The following is a 19615-nucleotide window of genomic DNA, read 5'->3' as shown; positions in this document are numbered from 1 at the left end:
TTACGTAGAGGCTGGTTGAAGGGTGGGTGGCACTGTGGGTGGCCAGTAAGATCTGTGGATCATGAAAATGTTGGCAAGATTGCCACCCTGATATGTTTACCTAACTGGGTCAAACTGGTGCACTAAATACTCCTAACAAAAGTTTAGTAGGCAGCACAATGGGTGGTGGCGCGGATTCTAACTGTGAGTTTGCGTGAAGCCCGTTCACAAAGCCAAGTTGATATCAGTAGTTGAATATAAAATTATTTAGTTTAACACCAAAATATGTTAAGTATATAGAACGTTGGATCTTTCTTTTTAAGCCATCCATACATGGATCAAAATTTGGCTAGTTCAGCAGGGACCGGACAAATTTTCATCCATGTATGGGCAGGAGTGGTTGTACACAAGTCAATCTATTGATCAACTTATGTACAACCAGCCTGTTGGGTTCTTCCTGAACTCTTGTGCCACTGGCTATAGTGGTAACGCTGATCATTGTATCCTAATGGTGGGGAAGTCTCCCCGCTGTCAGAATACAATACCACAGTGGAAATGTGTGGATGGGGAAACCAAGGTATTTTCTTTTATCCAACCAGCTGGTTGGAATTCTAACTGGGAATGCTATGAAATTTCAATCATTTGTTCTGTTCTTCTGCTCCTGTCAATTCAAAACCTCTGAACAGCTTTCTTTAGCACAGAGATCAACTGTCAGTGATGGAATTAAACCCTCCTTGCGTATTGTCTCTAGAAGAATATAAAGCTGGAAACCTTGTCCAATCTAAATTGTTATATGAATGGTGAATGGATCAACAGAATTATCTGAAAACCTGTTGTTAGGTTAAGTGATTCAGCTTTGCATTACATCACAGGTTAAATGAGGGAAAGGTTACGCTATGGCAGCCTATTTACACAACTATGATCATTACATTATTAGTGTAATTATCTATATTTCCAGAGCAAACAGTATGTGCCACAGATTTATCTCACCAGAGGCATCAGCACCAGCAGTTGTTTATCAATGGTGTAGTGCTAATTTTATTTTACTATTTATGATCTGGGTGGATGGTGAAAACCCTTTAATTAGGTGAAATAACCATATCCTTATTACTTCCAATCTTTGTTTCCTGCTCTCCATATGGCATGATTGACTCTCCTGAGAGATATAAATTCACAATCTGTGAATATAGAGCACCAACAACTCAGATAATCCTAATTCTACTGGCTGTTCAGGCTTCTGTGGCAGGTAAGCAAAGGATCTATAAATGTCAACTGGAATTGCATATATATATATATATATATATATATATATATATATATATATATATATATATATATATATATATTTTTTTTTTTTTTTTTTTTTCCAGCCCCATAGATCTATGGGGAAAATATTATACTGCTTGGAAACTACAGGCTAAAACATCACTTGTATACTCATTTTAATTTAAAATCATCTCAGCACAGTACAGCAAACTTTCTGCAACTATTTGGTTTGACATATTTTTGAGCAAAACAAGGTAGGTTTGGACTTACCAGGGTTAAGGTAATAGGTCAGGAGTTAGGTTAAGGTTAGCGTCAGAGTTTCAGGGTAAAGTGTATGTAAACCACAATACAATTAATCTCTCTTACTTGCTTCTTTTTGGTCTGTTAAATATACTGTAACATGGAAAGAGTTTAGTCATATCTCTTTGACAAGTGGAAAAAAACAAAACAGTTGATCCTGCCAGAAATCCAGTGCTGTCCTGTGCACTCTGCAATGCTATCACAAGGAGTCTCCTTGCTTAGGCCTGTTTCACACACAGCTTTGACAAAGCATTTGCAGAGCTTTCAGCAAGCTTTATTGAAGCTTTTAAATTGCCGTTCAACTCTAGTTTGTAAATGTTGAACGCAAATCCTAATGGGAGTGTTGACACTTTAGGCAATTTGCTAGCAGGCTTCAGTGTGCTTTCAACAAGCTTCATAAAGTGCTGAAGCCTGCTAGCAGCTTGATTAAAGTGGCAATCAGCACTCCCATTAGGATCTGTGTTCCACACTTACAAACTGTAATTGAATGGTACTTTAAAAGCTTCAAAAAAGCTTGCTGAAAGGTCTGCAAATGCTTTGTGAAAGCTTGCTGTTTACACAGCTCTTACACAAGCTGAAGTCTGTGTGAAAAAGGCCTTCAGTTACCTCTGTAAACTAAAGACCAACTAACTTGCTATGTTATGAAGATGAAGAAAAGGGTATTGCGAACACCCTCATCCCCTAGAGCATAGCTCTCAACTGATTTCAAGGGACTGTCCCTGACTTGGAACAAAGTCACTCTGTCCCTCTTTCCCCTTCATCTAGCCATCATTTTGGTCTGATCTATATAGTTGTATATTAAATGCACTATTTATTCTTTAAAAAAGTCTTTCCCAGTGCTAAACCTTCCATCCAAATTCCAAATTGCTGCATTTGTAAATTTCAAAAGCCAGTATAAAGAAATAGTAGTGCTAAAAAAAAGCACTTGTTGGTTTAACTAATCATTTTTTTTTTTTGATAATTCTCCTTCAAAAGAGCGTAACAGGGGGTGTGTCCTATGCCTATATACTTTTGCTAATAGGTGTGCCTCGTTCCCATCTCAAAAAGTTGGGAGGTGTGCTAGAGTGACAACACTTCTCCTCCATAGACACAGTACAGCAATTGATCATTGTCACCATGGACAGGAAGTCTGTAACTGGCAGGGTCACCAGATGAAAATAAGGGAGACAAAAAGACTAAAAAAATAAAATTAATGCAGCCACCAAGTCTATATACTGTGTAATTCAAAATGTTGTTATTGGGTTCAATCACTCTTAATGCTTGAATGTAGGAGTTAAGTAAAGGCTTCGAGGTAAGTGTTGGGGTCAGAAAGATTACGTTTAGTCTAAGTGCTGTAGTTAGGTTAAGTGTTTATTTGAAGGGATGGGTTGAGTTTTAGGCAGTTAGGAAAGGGTTAAATAGTATCTTTTTAAAAAAGTTTTATTTGGAGTTTGAAAGCGTTAGATTGTCAAGTTTTATTTCTGTCTGCATTGCCCTGAAATTCATTGTCTTTGTCTTGGTGACCATTGTCACTGGGAAAGAAACTGATAGAAAATTTTACCAGTGGGGGGAACCTGTACTGGTGACACCCGTCTAAGGCTGGCCACACATTAGTCATTTTCTTTAGTTCAACCACCAGGTTGAAGAAAAGAAAATGAACCAATCCACATATTTAATGTGGATGGGCGAATCCCTCCCGTGGAGCTATTGTATTCTGACAGCAGGGGACATGTGTACAACTAGCCTGTTGGAAAATGTTTGCTCGATCAGTGCTGATGTGTGTATTCTGACATTGGTGAGATTTCCCCACCGTCAGAATACCCTCATCAGCACTGAAAGAACAAAATTGTTTCAATGGGCTAGTTGTACAGATATCGATCGACTTCTGTAAAACCAGCCTGCTCATAGATGGATCGAACTTCAGCCGGTCCTTGCTGAACTGGGCAAATTTCAATCCATCTATGGCCAGCTTTAGGCTCCATGCACACTTTTTTTTTAAGCTCCTAGAAGCTGTTATTATCATTTTTTTTAATGCTCCTAGAAACTAAATAGTATCATCCTATGGGGGTTATTTACGAAGTGCAGTCGCTGTAAATGTGAGGGGTAGATCTGAAATGAGGGGAAGCTCTGCTGATTTTATCATCCAATCATGTGCAAGCTAAAATGCTGTTATTTATTTTTCTTGCATGTCCCCCTCAGAACTACAGCGACTTTACTTCCAAGTGCACTTGCAGTGCAAAGTGGATTTGCCTTTAGTAAATAACCCCTTATGTGCCCATGCACACTACTTTAGGCTATTAGTGCTTTTTGAGCTAAGGCATTTAGGAGCAGAGTTTCTTGAAGCGTTTTTCCAGCAGAAACGCTACTAATAGCGTTTTTTTAGCCCCCCCCCCCCCTTATTTATTTAAAGGGACTGCTTAAATGCTACTACCAGCATTTTTTTATCCATCGTTTTTTAAGCTTAAAAAAACACTAGTGTGCATGGAGCCTAATAGAGCATTTCCCTTCACTTTGTAGAGACTTCCCTTTCAGGGACAAGAAGTAAAGACAAATCCCCTCGATGAGACACAGATAGCAAAAAAATACTGGAGTTCTAACTAGTCTCAACTGTTCTCTAATATAAACCTTTAAATACACGTTGGCCTGTATACAGAATTTTTCTCTGAACTAATTTTGTATGCACACAGGTTAATGGGAATGTAAAAGCAGCTTGATGCAGCTTAGGATTTCAGATACAGATCACACGTAGGCCAACTGCAGGTCAATTGTACCTGTAAAAGGAACTCAAATGCAGGCTGAATATACCTGGAAGTACGCTGCATTTGCCCACTTACACAAGTACTTTAAGTGAAAGACCAAAAAGTGCCAAGAAAAGATACTGACAACTAATGCGTGTTTTTTAACCAATGAGCAAAAATGTAATCGACCAAGGCTTATTTTTTCAGGCTTTTTTTTTTGTTTTTTATTTTACTCTCTGACCCTGCCATTAACACACTTTCTGTCCTAGGGTGCAAATCCAAATAATGTACGTCCTGAATTTGACTGCTTTCAGCTTCTTGCCATCCCTGTATATTAGAGCTGTGTGTGAGAGGAAGAAGCAGACCAAGGAACCAATCAGTTAATGTGCTGATAAGAAGCATGCTGATAGGAGGACAAAGCAGGGTGACAGAGTTCATCACTGTTCTCCTTTCACTGTCCAGTCACAGGCTGGGGTGGGTGCAGGACAGTCTGGGCTCAAAGAAACAGGGCTGAATGATGCTGGCTATCAGACTGAAAGTGATTGTAAAGCCTCGCTTTAAAAAAAAAAACAAAAAAAACAAACATGTTATACTTACCTGCCCTGTTGCAGTGGTTTTGCACAGAGCAGCCTGGATCCTCTTCTTCTCGGGTCCCTCTTTGCTCCTTCTGGCCCCTCACTCCTGTCGAGTGCCCACACAGCAAGTAGCTTGCTATGGGGGCACCTGAGCCGAGCTGCAGCTCCGTGTGTCCATTCAGACCTTCAAAACCTTCTGCCTTTACAACTCTTTGAAGGTATCTAGCGGTGAAAAAAAGCACCATCGTGGAAATCCCTGGATTAAAGCTGAATTACAATAACATTTTTATAAAATACTGGGTTGCGTTTTAGCTCCATGCCAATCTATTATTAAAATGTCTGTTAATATTTCATAAGGTTTCTTATATATTTCTTGCTGTCCTTAGGATGAGACCCTCCATTTCTCTTGCCCTTTTGGGCCTTCTGGTTATTGTTGTGTCCGTGTCAGAAGGTAAGGATGGGTCCTTTCATTAGTCGTTGTAAAAATAGCTCTATGAATGGGTTATTTGTGGGTTTGGGTAAAAATAGCGCTACAAACAAGTTATTGGTGGTGTTGGGTAGCTGTGTGGGGAATTTTTTACTTTGTATGGAATTGGTTAATGATAACAGACCCCCCCCTCCAGCAACAAGAGATCCTTCCCAGCAACAATAGACCCCCTCCAGAACAAAATGCACCCATCCCCAGCAACAATAGATCCCCACCAGCAACAATAGATATTACCCAGCAACAAAAGACCCCTGCTGGCAACAACAGATCCCCCAGCAGCCAGCATCAATAGACCCCCCCCCAACAGTGGATCCTCGCCAACAACATAAGAACCCCAAAGCAAAAGATCCACTACCAGCAACAATAGATCCTCCCACATTGTTAGAACTCTCATGTAATAATAGACACCCCTCCCCAGCAACACTACAACCCCCAGCTACAATAGATCCCCAGCAGTCAGCATCAACAGACCCTCCAAGACACCCCAGCCCCCTTTTCCAGTACACACATTTTGCGCTGGAGGTGCTGGAACTGTGTTCGGTGTTCCCGCTGAAAAAAATCCCTGTGGGATTTAATTATCCGATTAATATGTCTCAGGGACTCTGGAGGCAAGATCATTGCACCTAAAATACCCAGGTCTATTCAGCTGTCCAAGCATTAGATTGGGTTTCAGCATGGGTAGTCAAGCAGAAGGAATGAGACACAGAATGGCTTTATCTAGGTGAAGTCAAGCCTTATCAGCAGCACTTCTTAAAATGTACTGATACAGGACTAAGCTCCCCTGGCATAACCTTTAGTCAGAATCTGAAAAATCTTACTTATAAATAAAATGATTGGAGCTAAAGACCATAATCAGGCTATAGTTTCGCTTTTTGTAGGCTATTTTACAAATATTAGGCATGCACAAATATTATAAAAGTCATTTCCACACAGCTGCGCCTCGATCCTCTTGTCCACCCGGATGGTTCTTCTACAAGGCTTACTGCTATGGTTACTTCAGATTCCCCCTGACCTGGTCCGAAGCTGAGGTAATTGGTAAACAATAAGGGAACTGAAAGGGGTTCAAGACACTCAGCTGTTTATTATGTTGGTGTTCCAAATTTTTTCCCTTTTTTTGCAGTTTGAATGTGTCAGTTATGGTCATGGTGCACACTTAGCCTCCATCTTAGATGACGCAGAAGCATCCATTATTGCAAGCCACGCGAGTTCTTACGCCAAAACTGTAGACATTTGGATTGGACTTCATGACCCAGAGCAGGTATGGTCAATGCACACACTAGATCCCAAGCTAGTTTTTGTTGAGACAAATGTATTCAGAGTCTACACAATATACTGTATCCTCTATACCTATAATCTTCCAACCTTGGTTCCTTAATAGCTCATCTTGTGTATATATGTGTCATTTAATGTGTATTTACATGTTTGTATATTATAGGGCGAAGTTATGTTTTCCAAAACTAGAAATGAAACTAGGTTCCAGTTAATAACAGCAGGCTGATATTTTCTGGAATAGCACCAAATAGTAGAAGATCTTAGGCTGGGTTCACACTGGTGCGCTGTGCGAGATCGCAAGTGATTCGCACTGTACTGCAGTGCAAATCACATTCGATGTCCGTGCGATGCGATTTCAGGAATACAGATAGTATGGCTGAATTTGCATCGCATTTGGACCAAACTCACACAGGACCCTATTTTTGGTCCGCACCAGAATCGGATCTCATGGGTGTTCATACCCATGCGATCCGATTCATGTCCGAACTGTCATTAACATTGTCAGGTGCGATGCGGGAACCTGCAGTGGATTCCTAGGGTTCCCGCATCGCACAAGTGTGAACCGGGACTTAGTGTTTTACAGCAGCTCTGTATTGGGACATTGGGGTTTATTTACTAAAGCTGGAGAGTGCAAAATCAGGCTCACTTCTGCATAGAAACCAATCAACTTTCCCACCTCAGTTTGTTCAATTAAGTTTTGGCAATACAACCTGGAAGCTGGTTTCTATGCAGAAGTGAGCCCAATTTTGCACTCTTTAGTAAATGAACTCTATTGTCTCATTATTGAGGGTGAAAGTGGGAGCTATACAAGAAATGTTTGCATAATTAGATCTATATGATAAATATATGCATGATGTATAACTATTTGTTAAAGCACAAAGGTAGACAATTCCATAACAGAACAGAATGCCCAAACCTGCATTCCAAAAATGTTTTCAAAGTATCACAGGAGAAATAGAGTATGTTGCTTTAATACATTAACACAATTGTGGAAGCACCTGGAAGCCTAGAAAATATGACCTGTATGTGGTTCTTTAGGAAAAGAGTTGGCAAACAGACCTTGTGATAACAGTATATTAATAGGATGAACATGTCCATCATCTTTCACAGCCAAGGTGATGAACCACTGCCAGGGGCTGCCAATTCAGGATTCCCAGTAGAGGTCAGGCAGAACACAGCAGAGTAATGTCACACACTGCGATAAGCCTATCCCCGAATTAAGGCCACCTCTAGATGTTAGGAAATGGCAAGCTTAAGCATTTCTTAGAAGCTTTAGCTGTGGCAAGTAAAAATTCAGTTAGCACAAACATTTTTAATTAATAAAAAAATATATTAGATCCATGCTTTCAACGTAACAAAATCTTTTTGGAACAGGTGAAAGTGTACTCTATTGTAAAAATGTCAGTGCAAAAATATTCTGTAAGTTAAAATGGATGGTGTCTATTTGTTCTTTAAAGGAAAAGGGAATTTCAACAAAAATATTATTTATTCAGTTGGTAATATTTATTTATATAATTTATTTATTAATTTAATTTTTCACAGAAAATCTACAATGTAACTTTAAAGTCTTGATTTTATGAATCAGAAGTAATTTTACTTGATTTTATTTTGAGACATACAATATATTTATATACATGTTTATACTTTATTATGTGCACAGAATTATTAACAATAGTAGATACTGTTTTTTAAGTTTACATATACAAGTGAAATACATTATGCTATTCTCTCATGGACAGCCTATATCCTGAAACAGAATATGTTTTTTATATTTCACTTTAACGTTTGATAGCCACTGACACTGGAAAGTGATACATAATATAATATAATAATTTATTTAATACAAATAACATTTGCCACACAATATCATTTCTATTGTTCCTATGTTTCTCATATTTAAAATGGAATCCCACCACCCATATAAAAGTAAAGTAAATTAAATATTAAAATATTTTCATGCCTTACACTAAACTAGTGTAAAAGAAAAAAAGAATTGCGCTAGGTGGAAAAATCTCTCTAAATCAAACAGAACCGTGAAGGGGGTCCTGCAGCTTGTACTATAACCCCAATATGAGGGCACATAAATAAAGAATAATAAAAAAGCAGTACAGCGTTGGACAAATTTCAAGGTGAATAAATATGTGATTAAGTGAATATGATCATTAATATGAAAGTGTATATAAACACAAAAATTGCATATACAATAATAAAAGAGAATCATAAAAAATCAACACTATGATGACAGATTGGATCATAGTTGTAAACAGTCCAGCGGAGATAAACCATGCCAGAAAAAAGAGGAAACTGGGTTAGGGGCTGATAATTTCCAATCTGTCATCATATTCTCTTGAGTATTTCCAATCGCCATAAAGAAGATATCCGGAGAGGAGAAAGGAGATCTAAGAGCCCTCAACTGATATCCTGTCACGATCCTTTTGGTAATCAACCAAGCCTGTATTGACCCCCCTGAGTAAGGGCGGTCGCAGGCTTTCTGGTAAGCCTCCATCTTGTTTTTTCACTTGGTGACGGGCAGCACTAATAAGTTTGAACATCAGATTTGGATCTGCTTCACTTCTATGTTATCAAATTTGTGGACTTTTTGTTTGAATTGTTATTCATTTGAACACATTGTGGCACTTTCTGGAGTATTTAAAGTGCAATAAGTGTTGATTTTTTATGATTCTCTTTTATTATTGTATATGCAATTTTTGTGTTTATATACACTTTCATATTAATGATCATATTCACTTAATCACATATTTATTCACCTTGAAATTTGTCCAGCGCTGTACTGCTTTTTTATTTTTCTTACACTAAACTAAAAATACGTGTTCCCGATCAATACAACCCCACTTGTGTTTGCCTTCTAAACCTTTACTGTGTAAATTTGATCATTTTTATTTGCACCAGGGCAGATAATCAATACTTGTGCATATAACCTGGGACTTCATAATTCAAGTATCTACAGCCAGCTTACACACTTTTAAATATGAAATTTACTAAACCAGTGTTCTCAGTGTTCTAGTTACTTTATCTCTGCTATCAAATAAACAATTTTGAAGTTACTTCTCCTAAAACTAAAGTCATTGGGGTTGATTCGGTAAAGAAGTAAAAGGTTGTTCACTTGGAAAGGAAAATATTCACTGTGCAAAATGAGTGTCAATTTTGCTCATTTAATGATATGAAGCTGTGCTCACTACAATCATTCAATCATAAGCATGAGAAATGTAAAAAAAAATTAAAAACAGGAATTGTACATGATTGGATGATTGAAGTGAACACAGCTGAAAAGCAAGAATTCTCTCCACAAAAGTAAATATTCATTGCGCTAAGTGAGCAGTAAATCAGTCCCATTACCTTAAATTACTAATATGCAATGTATTTTATTGATATATATTAACATTTTAAAGGAGTACAGTAGATTGATATGTACAATTAAAACAAGAAGTGTAGGGTAAACGTATTATTATTGTTAATGTTCTTTTGGTAATGATTGTCATATATGTGGTGCTAGAATCGCCGCTGGAAGTGGGCTGATGGCTCTATGTATAATTATCGTAGTTGGAAGACTGGTGAGCCCAACAATCTGCAAAATGCTGAATACTGCGGAGAGCTGACCAAGGAAACAAGTGAGTAACCAGACAAGATGGTGTTGGTGAACCATGCTGATTAATATTGTAACATATACACAATACATATTCTGTCTTTCCTTCTACAATAATCTGCATTGGAAGCATATTTTAGCAATGTTCTTACTCCTCAAATTTCAAATATCTATGTGTAATATTACTGTTTGGACCCCCACATGTCCTCCCTTCTTACAGTGGTAGGGAAGGCTGTACAAAATAACTGGATTTAAACTCCTACATTCAAGGTAGTGTAACCTGTAGAAAAATCCAAAGAAATGTAAAACATGAATAGATTCCCCAGGATTATTATTGTTGATAGGTCTATGGTTTTGTCAGCAGTAGGGATCTACACCTGTTCCCCCAACACTGATATGCAATAATGTAAAGGAGAGAATAGCCTGTGCAGTATAAACAAAATCTATTGCAGACATACAAGCTGAACATAATTCTTTTTTTTAACAATTATAAGAACAGAATTCCTATGGATTTATTTACTCGCTTAATTTGAATAATTTCTCGTCTTCTTCCTCTGTCAGATTACCGCCAGTGGAACGACACTCCATGTAATACACAAAACAACTTTGTATGCAAATATAAACCGTAAGAACATGGTCCTACACTGGGATAAATTGGGAGTTGGGGCACATCAATATTTGCTACATTCTGTAAACCTTAATAAATATCTTTCTCCAAATTGTTGATGTTTACTGATCAGTGCATGATAAAGGGTTTGCTGGAAAATGGTTGGGGTGAAATGATAGGTGATGCAAAGAAGCAGTAAAATTGTGCCATTGGTTTGTGTGCACATATGGCATAGATAGACATTATTTACATACATTCCATACAGCACTGCTATATATATATATATTGCTTTTAACTTACAGCTATCGGGCTTGTATTGTTATGGACAAATAAGAACAAAGTTGTGAAAACACATTTAAATTCTTGCCCGGGATCAGGAATGGAACAGTTCACTCTTCAGCGCTGGTGAAATGTATTCTGCAGCGCACTTCCAAACTCCAGCATGCAATAGTTTTGGTGCGTTTTGCACTGTGTGCAGCGAGAGGCATTTTCCTACTGCACTGAACAGCGCACAAATATGAATAAAGCCTAATAAGCAGATAACATTTTTCAAGTGAGTAGAAAGTACAACAAATCAAGTGATGTGTCATGTGATCTCACAGAGGTGGCAATGTTTTACCGTTCACCACGAGGAGGGACAGTGAGGAGCTGAGCCAGATCCCGCATAGACTGACAGATCCTTTGCCCAAAACGGTGAGAATTCTGGGGAGAAGTAAGAAGATTAGATAAGGTCTAATTGAAAAAGGGACTGTTTACAATGTGTGGTTCCATGATCCTACTATAGGACATTTGTCAAATTAACTGAATCTAGTGCAGGCAGCTCAACCTTAAAACGCTACTCTACAGCTATTTAAAATTAGTATATGCTGTAGCCTGCACTTAGCTTTAAATGATAATATCCAAAACCTGCATTTCTGTATTTCAATACATCTATATCAAGTTGAGAGAAAAATGTAAAATATTTATAGCATAATATGCTACAAAGCAGGTACAAGTGCATTTAAATACCAAATTGAAATTGCATGATTGTGAACAGGCCCTTAGATTGACTTTCAATGTAATATAGATCATAAATGTACCCACAATATAAACAATATAGCTCCTTTTATTTATATTTTTATTAATTATTACATAAATAGCAGTCAATGAATTCCATATAGGTGAAAATAATTATATACAGTAATTTCACCTTATCCAAAACATATATAACCAACAATCATCCATGGTGGTGAAAAGAAGTGAAATATGACCAATAATACTGGTATTGGTTATTAAAAGTTATTAAACAAAAGTTAAAAGTAAGAAAAATTAGCACAGCATACCTTAGAAACCAACGGGAATACATATTTTACTAACAGAAATACAAATGATTATTTCTAATACTATTAACACAATTTTATTAATTGAAAGACTTTCATGGAAGGACTACTTTTGATGGGCTACTACCAGCACTGTAAACTGGGATAAAAACTTTAGGTTTAAAATAAACTAGTCCTGTTAAGGTACACTTTGTATTTCTTGGATGAAACATCTCATGCTAAAAATTTTTTAGTGTTGATTGAGGTTTAGCAGTAGAACTGGATGGATGATGGTACAGTATTCACTATGACATCAGCCTCAAACACCAATTGAAGAAAAGGTGCTCCTTTAAAAAAAGAGGTCTCTTGTTTTTCTAGATCTACAAATACTGACATATCACATGCACTGCCTCACAATGTAATCACCGTAACTAGTCTTTTAGTAGTCCTGGCAATGTACAGTATGTCTTGCCTATTATTAGATATAGTGCCAATCATTGGTTACTGCAGCACCCAGTCTAATATTGGTTTGATGTGTCAAAAGCGGTGTTTGTTCCTCTAATAAAATGATCTGATTGCTACAGGGTACTAGAAATGTTTTATTATCAATGTTCTTTGTACTAATTTATTAAATTAGTCTTTTTGAGCCTGAATACAATTCTACAAGAACAAAACTAGATAAGAGCAAATGATCCTGCTAAGTTAACTAGGTGGCAAATCAATGGGACCTGAACCAGTTTTTATATACACTTGAATGATCCATGACCACCCTCTTGGTGGAAAATAAATCTGATCTGCAATAGATTTGGTAATTGGGAAAGGCCTAGTTTGAAACATATGGGAAATACAGGTACGTTCCAGCCACTCATATTGTACTAGGGGCATCCAAAAGTTGTTCAGGAGCCTCTTACCCGCATAGTTGTGGCCCTTAAACATCTTTCATCCCACCCAGACTATATCTGAAAAGATAGCTAATGGATAGGTAAGTCAGAAGCCAACAGGCCTAACAATTATCAGAATAGAAGATCTCAAACAAGCCTTTTCTTTAGTAATCTGCACATATATGTACAATGTGTCTCATTTGGTGACTGCCTGGCCCTAGCATAACAAAATTTATAAGGTGACTCTACATATAAAGGTTTACCTAATTATAGGGGAGAGGTGCACAGACAGGGAATCTTTAGAATAATGAAACTTTAGACTTTACATTTTAAACTGATAAAGGGTAGAGCTATATAGTGTGGCTATGTGGTAGTCAACATAATTCTGCATATGAGAGAAAAATATAGCATGTTAAAAAAAAACTACACACTGATCATACAACTCATTATTAAAGCCCAAGTTCAGCAATATCATGTTTGTTTGTGTTGTAAATTTTGGAGAAGAGTGGGTAAGGGGTGCATTTATGCATGCCATACTTGTGCAAATGACTAGCAGTAGATACTTTTCCAATTGGATTGTTTAAAAATAGTAAAACATCTACTTTTACACCTATGTTAAAAACTGTAGGGCTAATGGGAGAGCATATATGTCTTTTTCCAAAAAATATATAAACTTAGACATTTAAATTAGATTGTCTATAATTAGGAACATTTTAGTGTAATATGTTTTGAGACTGGTTTTCACGTATTATCTATTGCAGCTCTCCTTTACTCCTACAAATTGATATATATATAGTATGAAGATGGTTTGTATAAGATCCTCTGCATTATTGTAATTCATCTCTGTCTGCACTGTATAACTGAAACCAGACCATGGTTGGAAATACATTTCACACAACAATGTGAAAAAGAAGCATAGTTCAAGACCTAGAAGCATGACAACTGCAATAACAATACTTCAATAATTTAAGCTACAATACAATTTAAGCTACAATACTTCCCTGAAACTACCTGATAATTTATTGGTCTAGATGTAATAATTTAATGCTAAATGGTGTCTCTATTGGGAGAGAACAAATTTTATATGCACTAAGGCTTTTGCTAGCTACTATTACTGTCATGAAATTCATAATAAAACTGACTTTGGGAGCATTAACTTTGTTTTGGATTTCTTTTATTTCTATGAAATTAGAAAAATTAACAAAAATATGATGTGATGAACATTTTTTAGATCAGATTACAATTTTTTTTTTTTAGACTACTGTCAGTTTTACATACATGTCACAGATAATATTTAGTATATGAATTCCTATTGTAATTCACAGCTTTATATTTTCTTGACATTTACATGCAGGCTAATCTGTCCAGCAAAATGACAGTAACAAGGGTAAAAACACTACCAGGAGTGCTTCAGCAGTTGTGGCAAGTGTGTACATTTTTAGGTCGATTTGTAGCCCAGTTGCAGTCACAGATAATTAGTAAGAGAGACACTGTATTGCCCTCCATTTTCAATATATACAATCCTATACCCACAGTTGATCCAGAGGATGGAAAAAAAAACCCAATAAAGCATGATCCAATTTGCTCCAGCAGGGGAAAAAAATCCTTCCTGATCCCCCAAGAGGCAAACGGATATTCCCTGGATCATTTTTACCTATAAATATTAGTATCCAGTTATGTTATGTGTATCTAGGAAAGAACCCAGGCCTTTCTTAAAACAATCTACTAAGCTGCCCCCATGTGCAGAAAGTGGAACACAGGCTTCTGTATAAAGTGACGATATCTTCCACCACCGGCACACAAATGTGCTTATCAGATTGGGTGGACCTCTTATTACAGGAGGTCATAAACGCATGTATCTGCTCAGAAACAGGTCAGCACTCCTCAGCCACTCTGGAAATCGAGTTCCACACCGTCAGATGACACTCCGGAAGGAAGATATGGATGTTGCCTCCAAAAAGTGTGTAGTCAAGGGAAATGCAACAATCCCGCAAAAAAAGAGCAATAATCTAAGTATATTCCGTAGGGTAGGTAATTTATTAAATAAAAAGAGCAAGCGCCACAACAGCGCAATATATAAAAACAGCGGCACAGTAGCACCAATGTAAACAGCTAAAAACAGCCTGTTCCGAACTCGATTTCCAGAGTGGCTGAGGAGTGCTGACCTGTTTCTGAGCAGATGCATTTATGACCTCCTGTAATAAGAGGTCCACCCAATCTGGTAAGCCGGCGTGGAAGATATCGTCACTTTATACAGAAGCCTGTGTTCCCCTTTCTGCACATGAGGGATCTCCTCTTCTGTTTTATGTCTCCATATGTTATGGACTTTTTATATTTACATGCGCTGCACTAACATTGTGTTTTAACCACTTCAGCCCCGGAAGGATTTACCCCCTTCCTGACCAGAGCACTTTTTACAATTTGGCACTGCGTCGCTTTAACTGCTAATTGCGCGGTCATGCAATGCTGTACCCAAACGAAATTTGCGTCCTTTTCTTCCCACAAATAGAGCTTTCTTTTGATGGTATTTGATCACCTCTGCCGTTTTTATTTTTTGCGCTATACACGGAAAAAGACCGAAAATTTTGAAAAAAAATGATATTTTCTACTTTTTGTTCTAAAAAAAATCCAATAAACTCAATTTTAGTCATACATTTAGGCCAAAATGTATTCGGCCACATGTCTTTGGTAAAAAAAATGTCAATAAGTGTATATTTATTGGTTTGCGCAAAAGTTATAGCGCCTACAAACTAGGGTACATTTTCTGGAATTTACACAGCCTTTAATTTATGACTGCCTATGTTGTTTCTTGAGGTGCTAAAATGGCAGGGCAGTACAAAACCCCCACAAGTGACCCCATTTTGGAAAGTAGACACCCCAAGGAAATTGCTGAGAGGCATGTTGAGCCCATTGAATATTCATTTTTTTTGTCCCAAGTGATTGAATAATGACAAAAAAAAAAAAAAAATTACAAAAAGTTGTCACTAAATGATATATTGCTCACACAGGCCATGGGCCTATGTGGAATTGCACCCCAAAATACATTCAGCTGCTTCTCCTGAGTACGGGGATACCACATGTGTGGGACTTTTTGGGAGCCTAGCCGCGTATGTGGCCCCGAAAACCAATCACTGCCTTCAGGATTTCTAAGGGCATACATTTTTGATTTTACTCCTCACTACCTATCACAGTTTTGAAGGCCATAAAATGCCCAGATGGCATAAAACCCCCCAAATGACCCCATTTTGGAAAGTAGACACCCCAAGCTATTTGCTTTGAGGCATGTTGAGTCCATGGAATATTTTATATTTTGACACAAGTTGCGGGAAAGTGACACATTTTTTTTTATTTTTTTTTTTTTTGCACAAAGTTGTCACTAAATGATAGATTGCTCACACAGGCCATGGGCATATGTGGAATTGCACCCCAAAATACATTTAGCTGCTTCTCCTAAATATGGGGATACCACATGTGTGGGACTTTTTAGGAGCCTAGCCGCGTACGGGGCCCCGAAAACCAAGCACCGCCTTCAGGCTTTTTAAGGGCGTAAATTTTTGATTTCACTCTTCACTGCCTATCACAGTTTCGGAGGCCATGGAATGCCCAGGTGGCACAAACCCCCCCAAATGACCCCATTTTGGAAAGTAGACACCCCAAGCTATTTGCTGAGAGGCATGGTGAGTATTTTGCAGCTCTCATTTGTTTTTGAAAATGAAGAAAGACAAGAAAAAAAATTTTGTTTTTTTTTTCAATTTTCAAAACTTTGTGACAAAAAGTGAGGTCTGCAAAATACTCACTATACCGCTCAGCAAATAGCTTTGGGTGTCTACTTTCCAAAATGAGGTCATTTGGGGGGGGGGGGGGTTTGCCACCTGGGCATTCCATGGCCTCCGAAACTGTGATAGGCAGTGAAGAGTGAAATCAAAAATTTACGCCCTTAGAAAGCCTGAAGGCGGTGCTTGGTTTTCGGGGTCCCGTATGCGGCTAGGCTCCCAAAAAGTCTCACACATGTGGTATCCCCGTACTCAGGAGAAGCAACAGAATGTATTTTGGGGTGTAATTTCACATATTCCCATGGCATGTTTGAGCAATATATCATTTAGTGACAACTTTGTGCAAAAAAAAAATTGTCTCTTTCCCGCAACTTGTGTCACAATATAAAATATTCCATGGACTCGACATGCCTCTCAGCAAATAGCTTGGGGTGTCTACTTTCCAAAATGGGGTCATTTGGGGGGGGGGGGGTTGAACTGTCCTGGCATTTTATGCACAACATTTAGAAGCTTATGTCACACATCACCCACTCTTCTAACCACTTGAAGACAAAGCCCTTTCTGACACTTTTTGATTACATGAAAAAAATATTTTTTTTTGCAAGAAAATTACTTTGAACCCCCACACTTTATATATTTTTTTAAAGTAAATGCCCTACAGATTAAAATGGTTGGTGTTTAATTTTTTTTTTCACACAGTATTTGCACAGCGATTTTTCAAACGCATTTTTTGGGGAAAAAACACACTTTTTTAAATTTTAATGCACTAAAACACACTATATTGCCCAAATGTTTGATGACATAAAAAAGATGATCTTAGGCCGAGTACATGGATACCAAACATGACATGCTTTAAAATTGCGCACAAACGTGCAGTGGCGACAAACTAAATACATTTTTAAAAGCCTTAAAAGCCTTTACAGGTTACAACTTTAGATTTACAGATGAGGTCTACTGCTAAAATTACTGCCCTCGATCTGACCTTCGCGGTGATACCTCACATGCATGGTGCAATTGCTGTTTACATTTGACGCCAGACCGACGCTTGCGTTCGCCTTAGCGCGAGAGCAGGGGGGACAGGGGTGCTTTTTTTTTTTTTTTTTTCTTCTTTATTATTTTTTTGCTTTTTTATCTTATTTTTAAACTGTTCCTTTCATTTTTTTTAAAAATCATTTTTATTGTTATCTCAGGGAATGTAAATATCCCCTATGATAGCAATAGGTAGTGACAGGTACTCTTTTTTGAAAAAATTGGGGTCTATTAGACCCTAGATTTCTCCTCTGCCCTCAAAGCATCTGACCACACCAAGATCGGTGTGATAAAATGCTTTCCCAATTTCCAATGGCGCTGTTTACATCCGGCGAAATCTAAGTCATAAAATGCTCGTAGTTTCCGGTTTCTTAGGCCATAGAGATGTTTGGAGCCACTCTGGTCTCTGATCAGCTCTATGGTCAGCTGGCTGAATCACCGGCTGCATTCTCAGGTTCCCTGTTGAGACAGGAGAGCCAGAGAAAAACATGGAAGACGGTGGGGGGGGGGGGGAACATTCCCTCCCACTGCTTGTAAAAGCAGTCTAGAGGCTAATTAGCCGCTAGGATTGCTTTTACATGAAAGCCGACCGCTGGCTGAAAAGAATGATACCAAGATGATACCTAAACCTGCAGGCATCATTCTGGTATAACCACTCAAAGTCGTGAATGGCGTACCTGAAGACAAAAAAATGGTTAACAATAAAGCACAGTAAACGGTAAAGTATAAAAAATTGCATACCTGAAAAGCAAACGTGATAAAACATAATAACAATAAAACATTGCAGAATAGAATACAGTAAAAAAGAGCAGAACAATAGAGAGAATAGAGAGAGAGAGAACAATAAAACAACAACTATTTTTGTTTGTGTGTGTTTTCTTTTTGGTGGCAGCGGGACACTACTTGTGCTTGCCACCTCACCAGCTTGAACTGCACTTATGGGACTCGCCACGTCACCAAGTGTTACTGCAGTGCTGGTTTGACTACAACTGGGGTGTAATAGGCCGCTGGTGCTTGCCAGTTCACCAAAACGCTACCAAAAAAACTGTTAGCGATCGCAGGGATCAGGCCTGACTCTGCGAACGCTGCAGTTATGCGTTTAGTGTTTTGTAAGTGACAGTGATCGATCGATACTGCACTTGGGTGGGCTGGGCTGGGCCGGGCGGAGGGGCAAAACGCAGGTGCTAGCAGGTATCTAGGCTGATCCCGCTAACACTGCGTTTTTGGGAACCCTAAACTGCTGGGGACGCTAGTATAGATCTGATCGGATCAGATATTGATGCGTTCAGATACTATACCACTAAGGGAGGTGTATGGTGCGTGCGTGGGTGTTAGCGGTACTGGCGCTAATCTGACGCTGCCTGGGGCGACGCATATCACCGCCAGGCAATCAGGGGGCTAAACCTTTATTCGGTAATAAACGGCGGGTGCCCTGACACTATAAAAAATAAACAAACTAACCAGCGTCAACTGTAATGGTTATACGGTGATCAGTGGTGAAAGGGTTAACTAGGGGGCAATCAAGGGGTTAAAACATTTATTAGATAGTATATGGGGGTCCCTGTCGCTATAAAACGCTGACAGCGAACCTAAATATTTACGTCCCTAACTAGCGGAACCAGTGACACTAATACAGCGATCAGAAAAATGATCGCTTATTGACACTGGCGACAGGGGGTGATCAAGGGGTTAAAACTTTATTAGGGGGGGTTAGGGGGGTACCCTAGACCTACAGGGGGCTAACCCTAACTGCCCTACCACTGCTAACTGTCACAAACTGACACCATGCAGTAATCAGAAAAAAAAAAACACTGCTTGGTGTCAGTG

General features: G+C 38.4%; 2 protein-coding genes across 2 annotated transcripts in view; one reads left to right on the top strand and one right to left on the bottom strand.

The window, feature by feature from the left end:
- Positions 1–1081: 1081 nt before the first annotated feature.
- On the top strand, positions 1082–10919 carry LOC141131681 (regenerating islet-derived protein 4-like). The gene is made up of 6 exons (XM_073619233.1): positions 1082–1225; positions 5224–5288; positions 6258–6352; positions 6445–6582; positions 10111–10225; positions 10762–10919. Exons 2-6 carry the CDS (start codon positions 5225–5227, stop codon positions 10827–10829), a joined length of 480 nt encoding a protein of 159 aa, XP_073475334.1. The 5' UTR covers positions 1082–1225; position 5224; the 3' UTR covers positions 10830–10919.
- CPT1B (carnitine palmitoyltransferase 1B) overlaps positions 9960–19615 on the bottom strand; it is an 88278-nt gene continuing 78622 nt past the window's right edge. The window contains exon 19 of the mRNA XM_073619232.1: positions 9960–11509. Within this exon, the coding sequence (XP_073475333.1) occupies positions 11423–11509 (87 nt within the window). The 3' untranslated portion in view covers positions 9960–11422. The remainder of the gene's footprint in view (positions 11510–19615) is intronic.

This window comes from Aquarana catesbeiana, linkage group LG03, assembly GCF_042186555.1.
Source record: "Aquarana catesbeiana isolate 2022-GZ linkage group LG03, ASM4218655v1, whole genome shotgun sequence".
NCBI lineage: Eukaryota > Metazoa > Chordata > Amphibia > Anura > Ranidae > Aquarana > Aquarana catesbeiana.
The sequence above is the reverse complement of the archived record's forward strand: the minus strand, read 5'-3'. Positions and strand labels throughout refer to the sequence as shown.

What these genes read in the sequence shown, in the direction of transcription:
- LOC141131681 (XM_073619233.1), top strand. Translation starts at nt 5,225, where the DNA reads ATGAGACCCTCCATTTCTCTTGCCCTTTTGGGCCTTCTGGTTATTGTT. An exon ending in TGACCTGGTCCGAAGCTGAG is followed by an intron (nt 6,353 to 6,444) that starts GTAATTGGTAAA and finishes CTTTTTTTGCAG; the next exon opens with TTTGAATGTGTCAGTTATGG. An exon ending in AGAGCTGACCAAGGAAACAA is followed by an intron (nt 10,226 to 10,761) that starts GTGAGTAACCAG and finishes TTCCTCTGTCAG; the next exon opens with ATTACCGCCAGTGGAACGAC.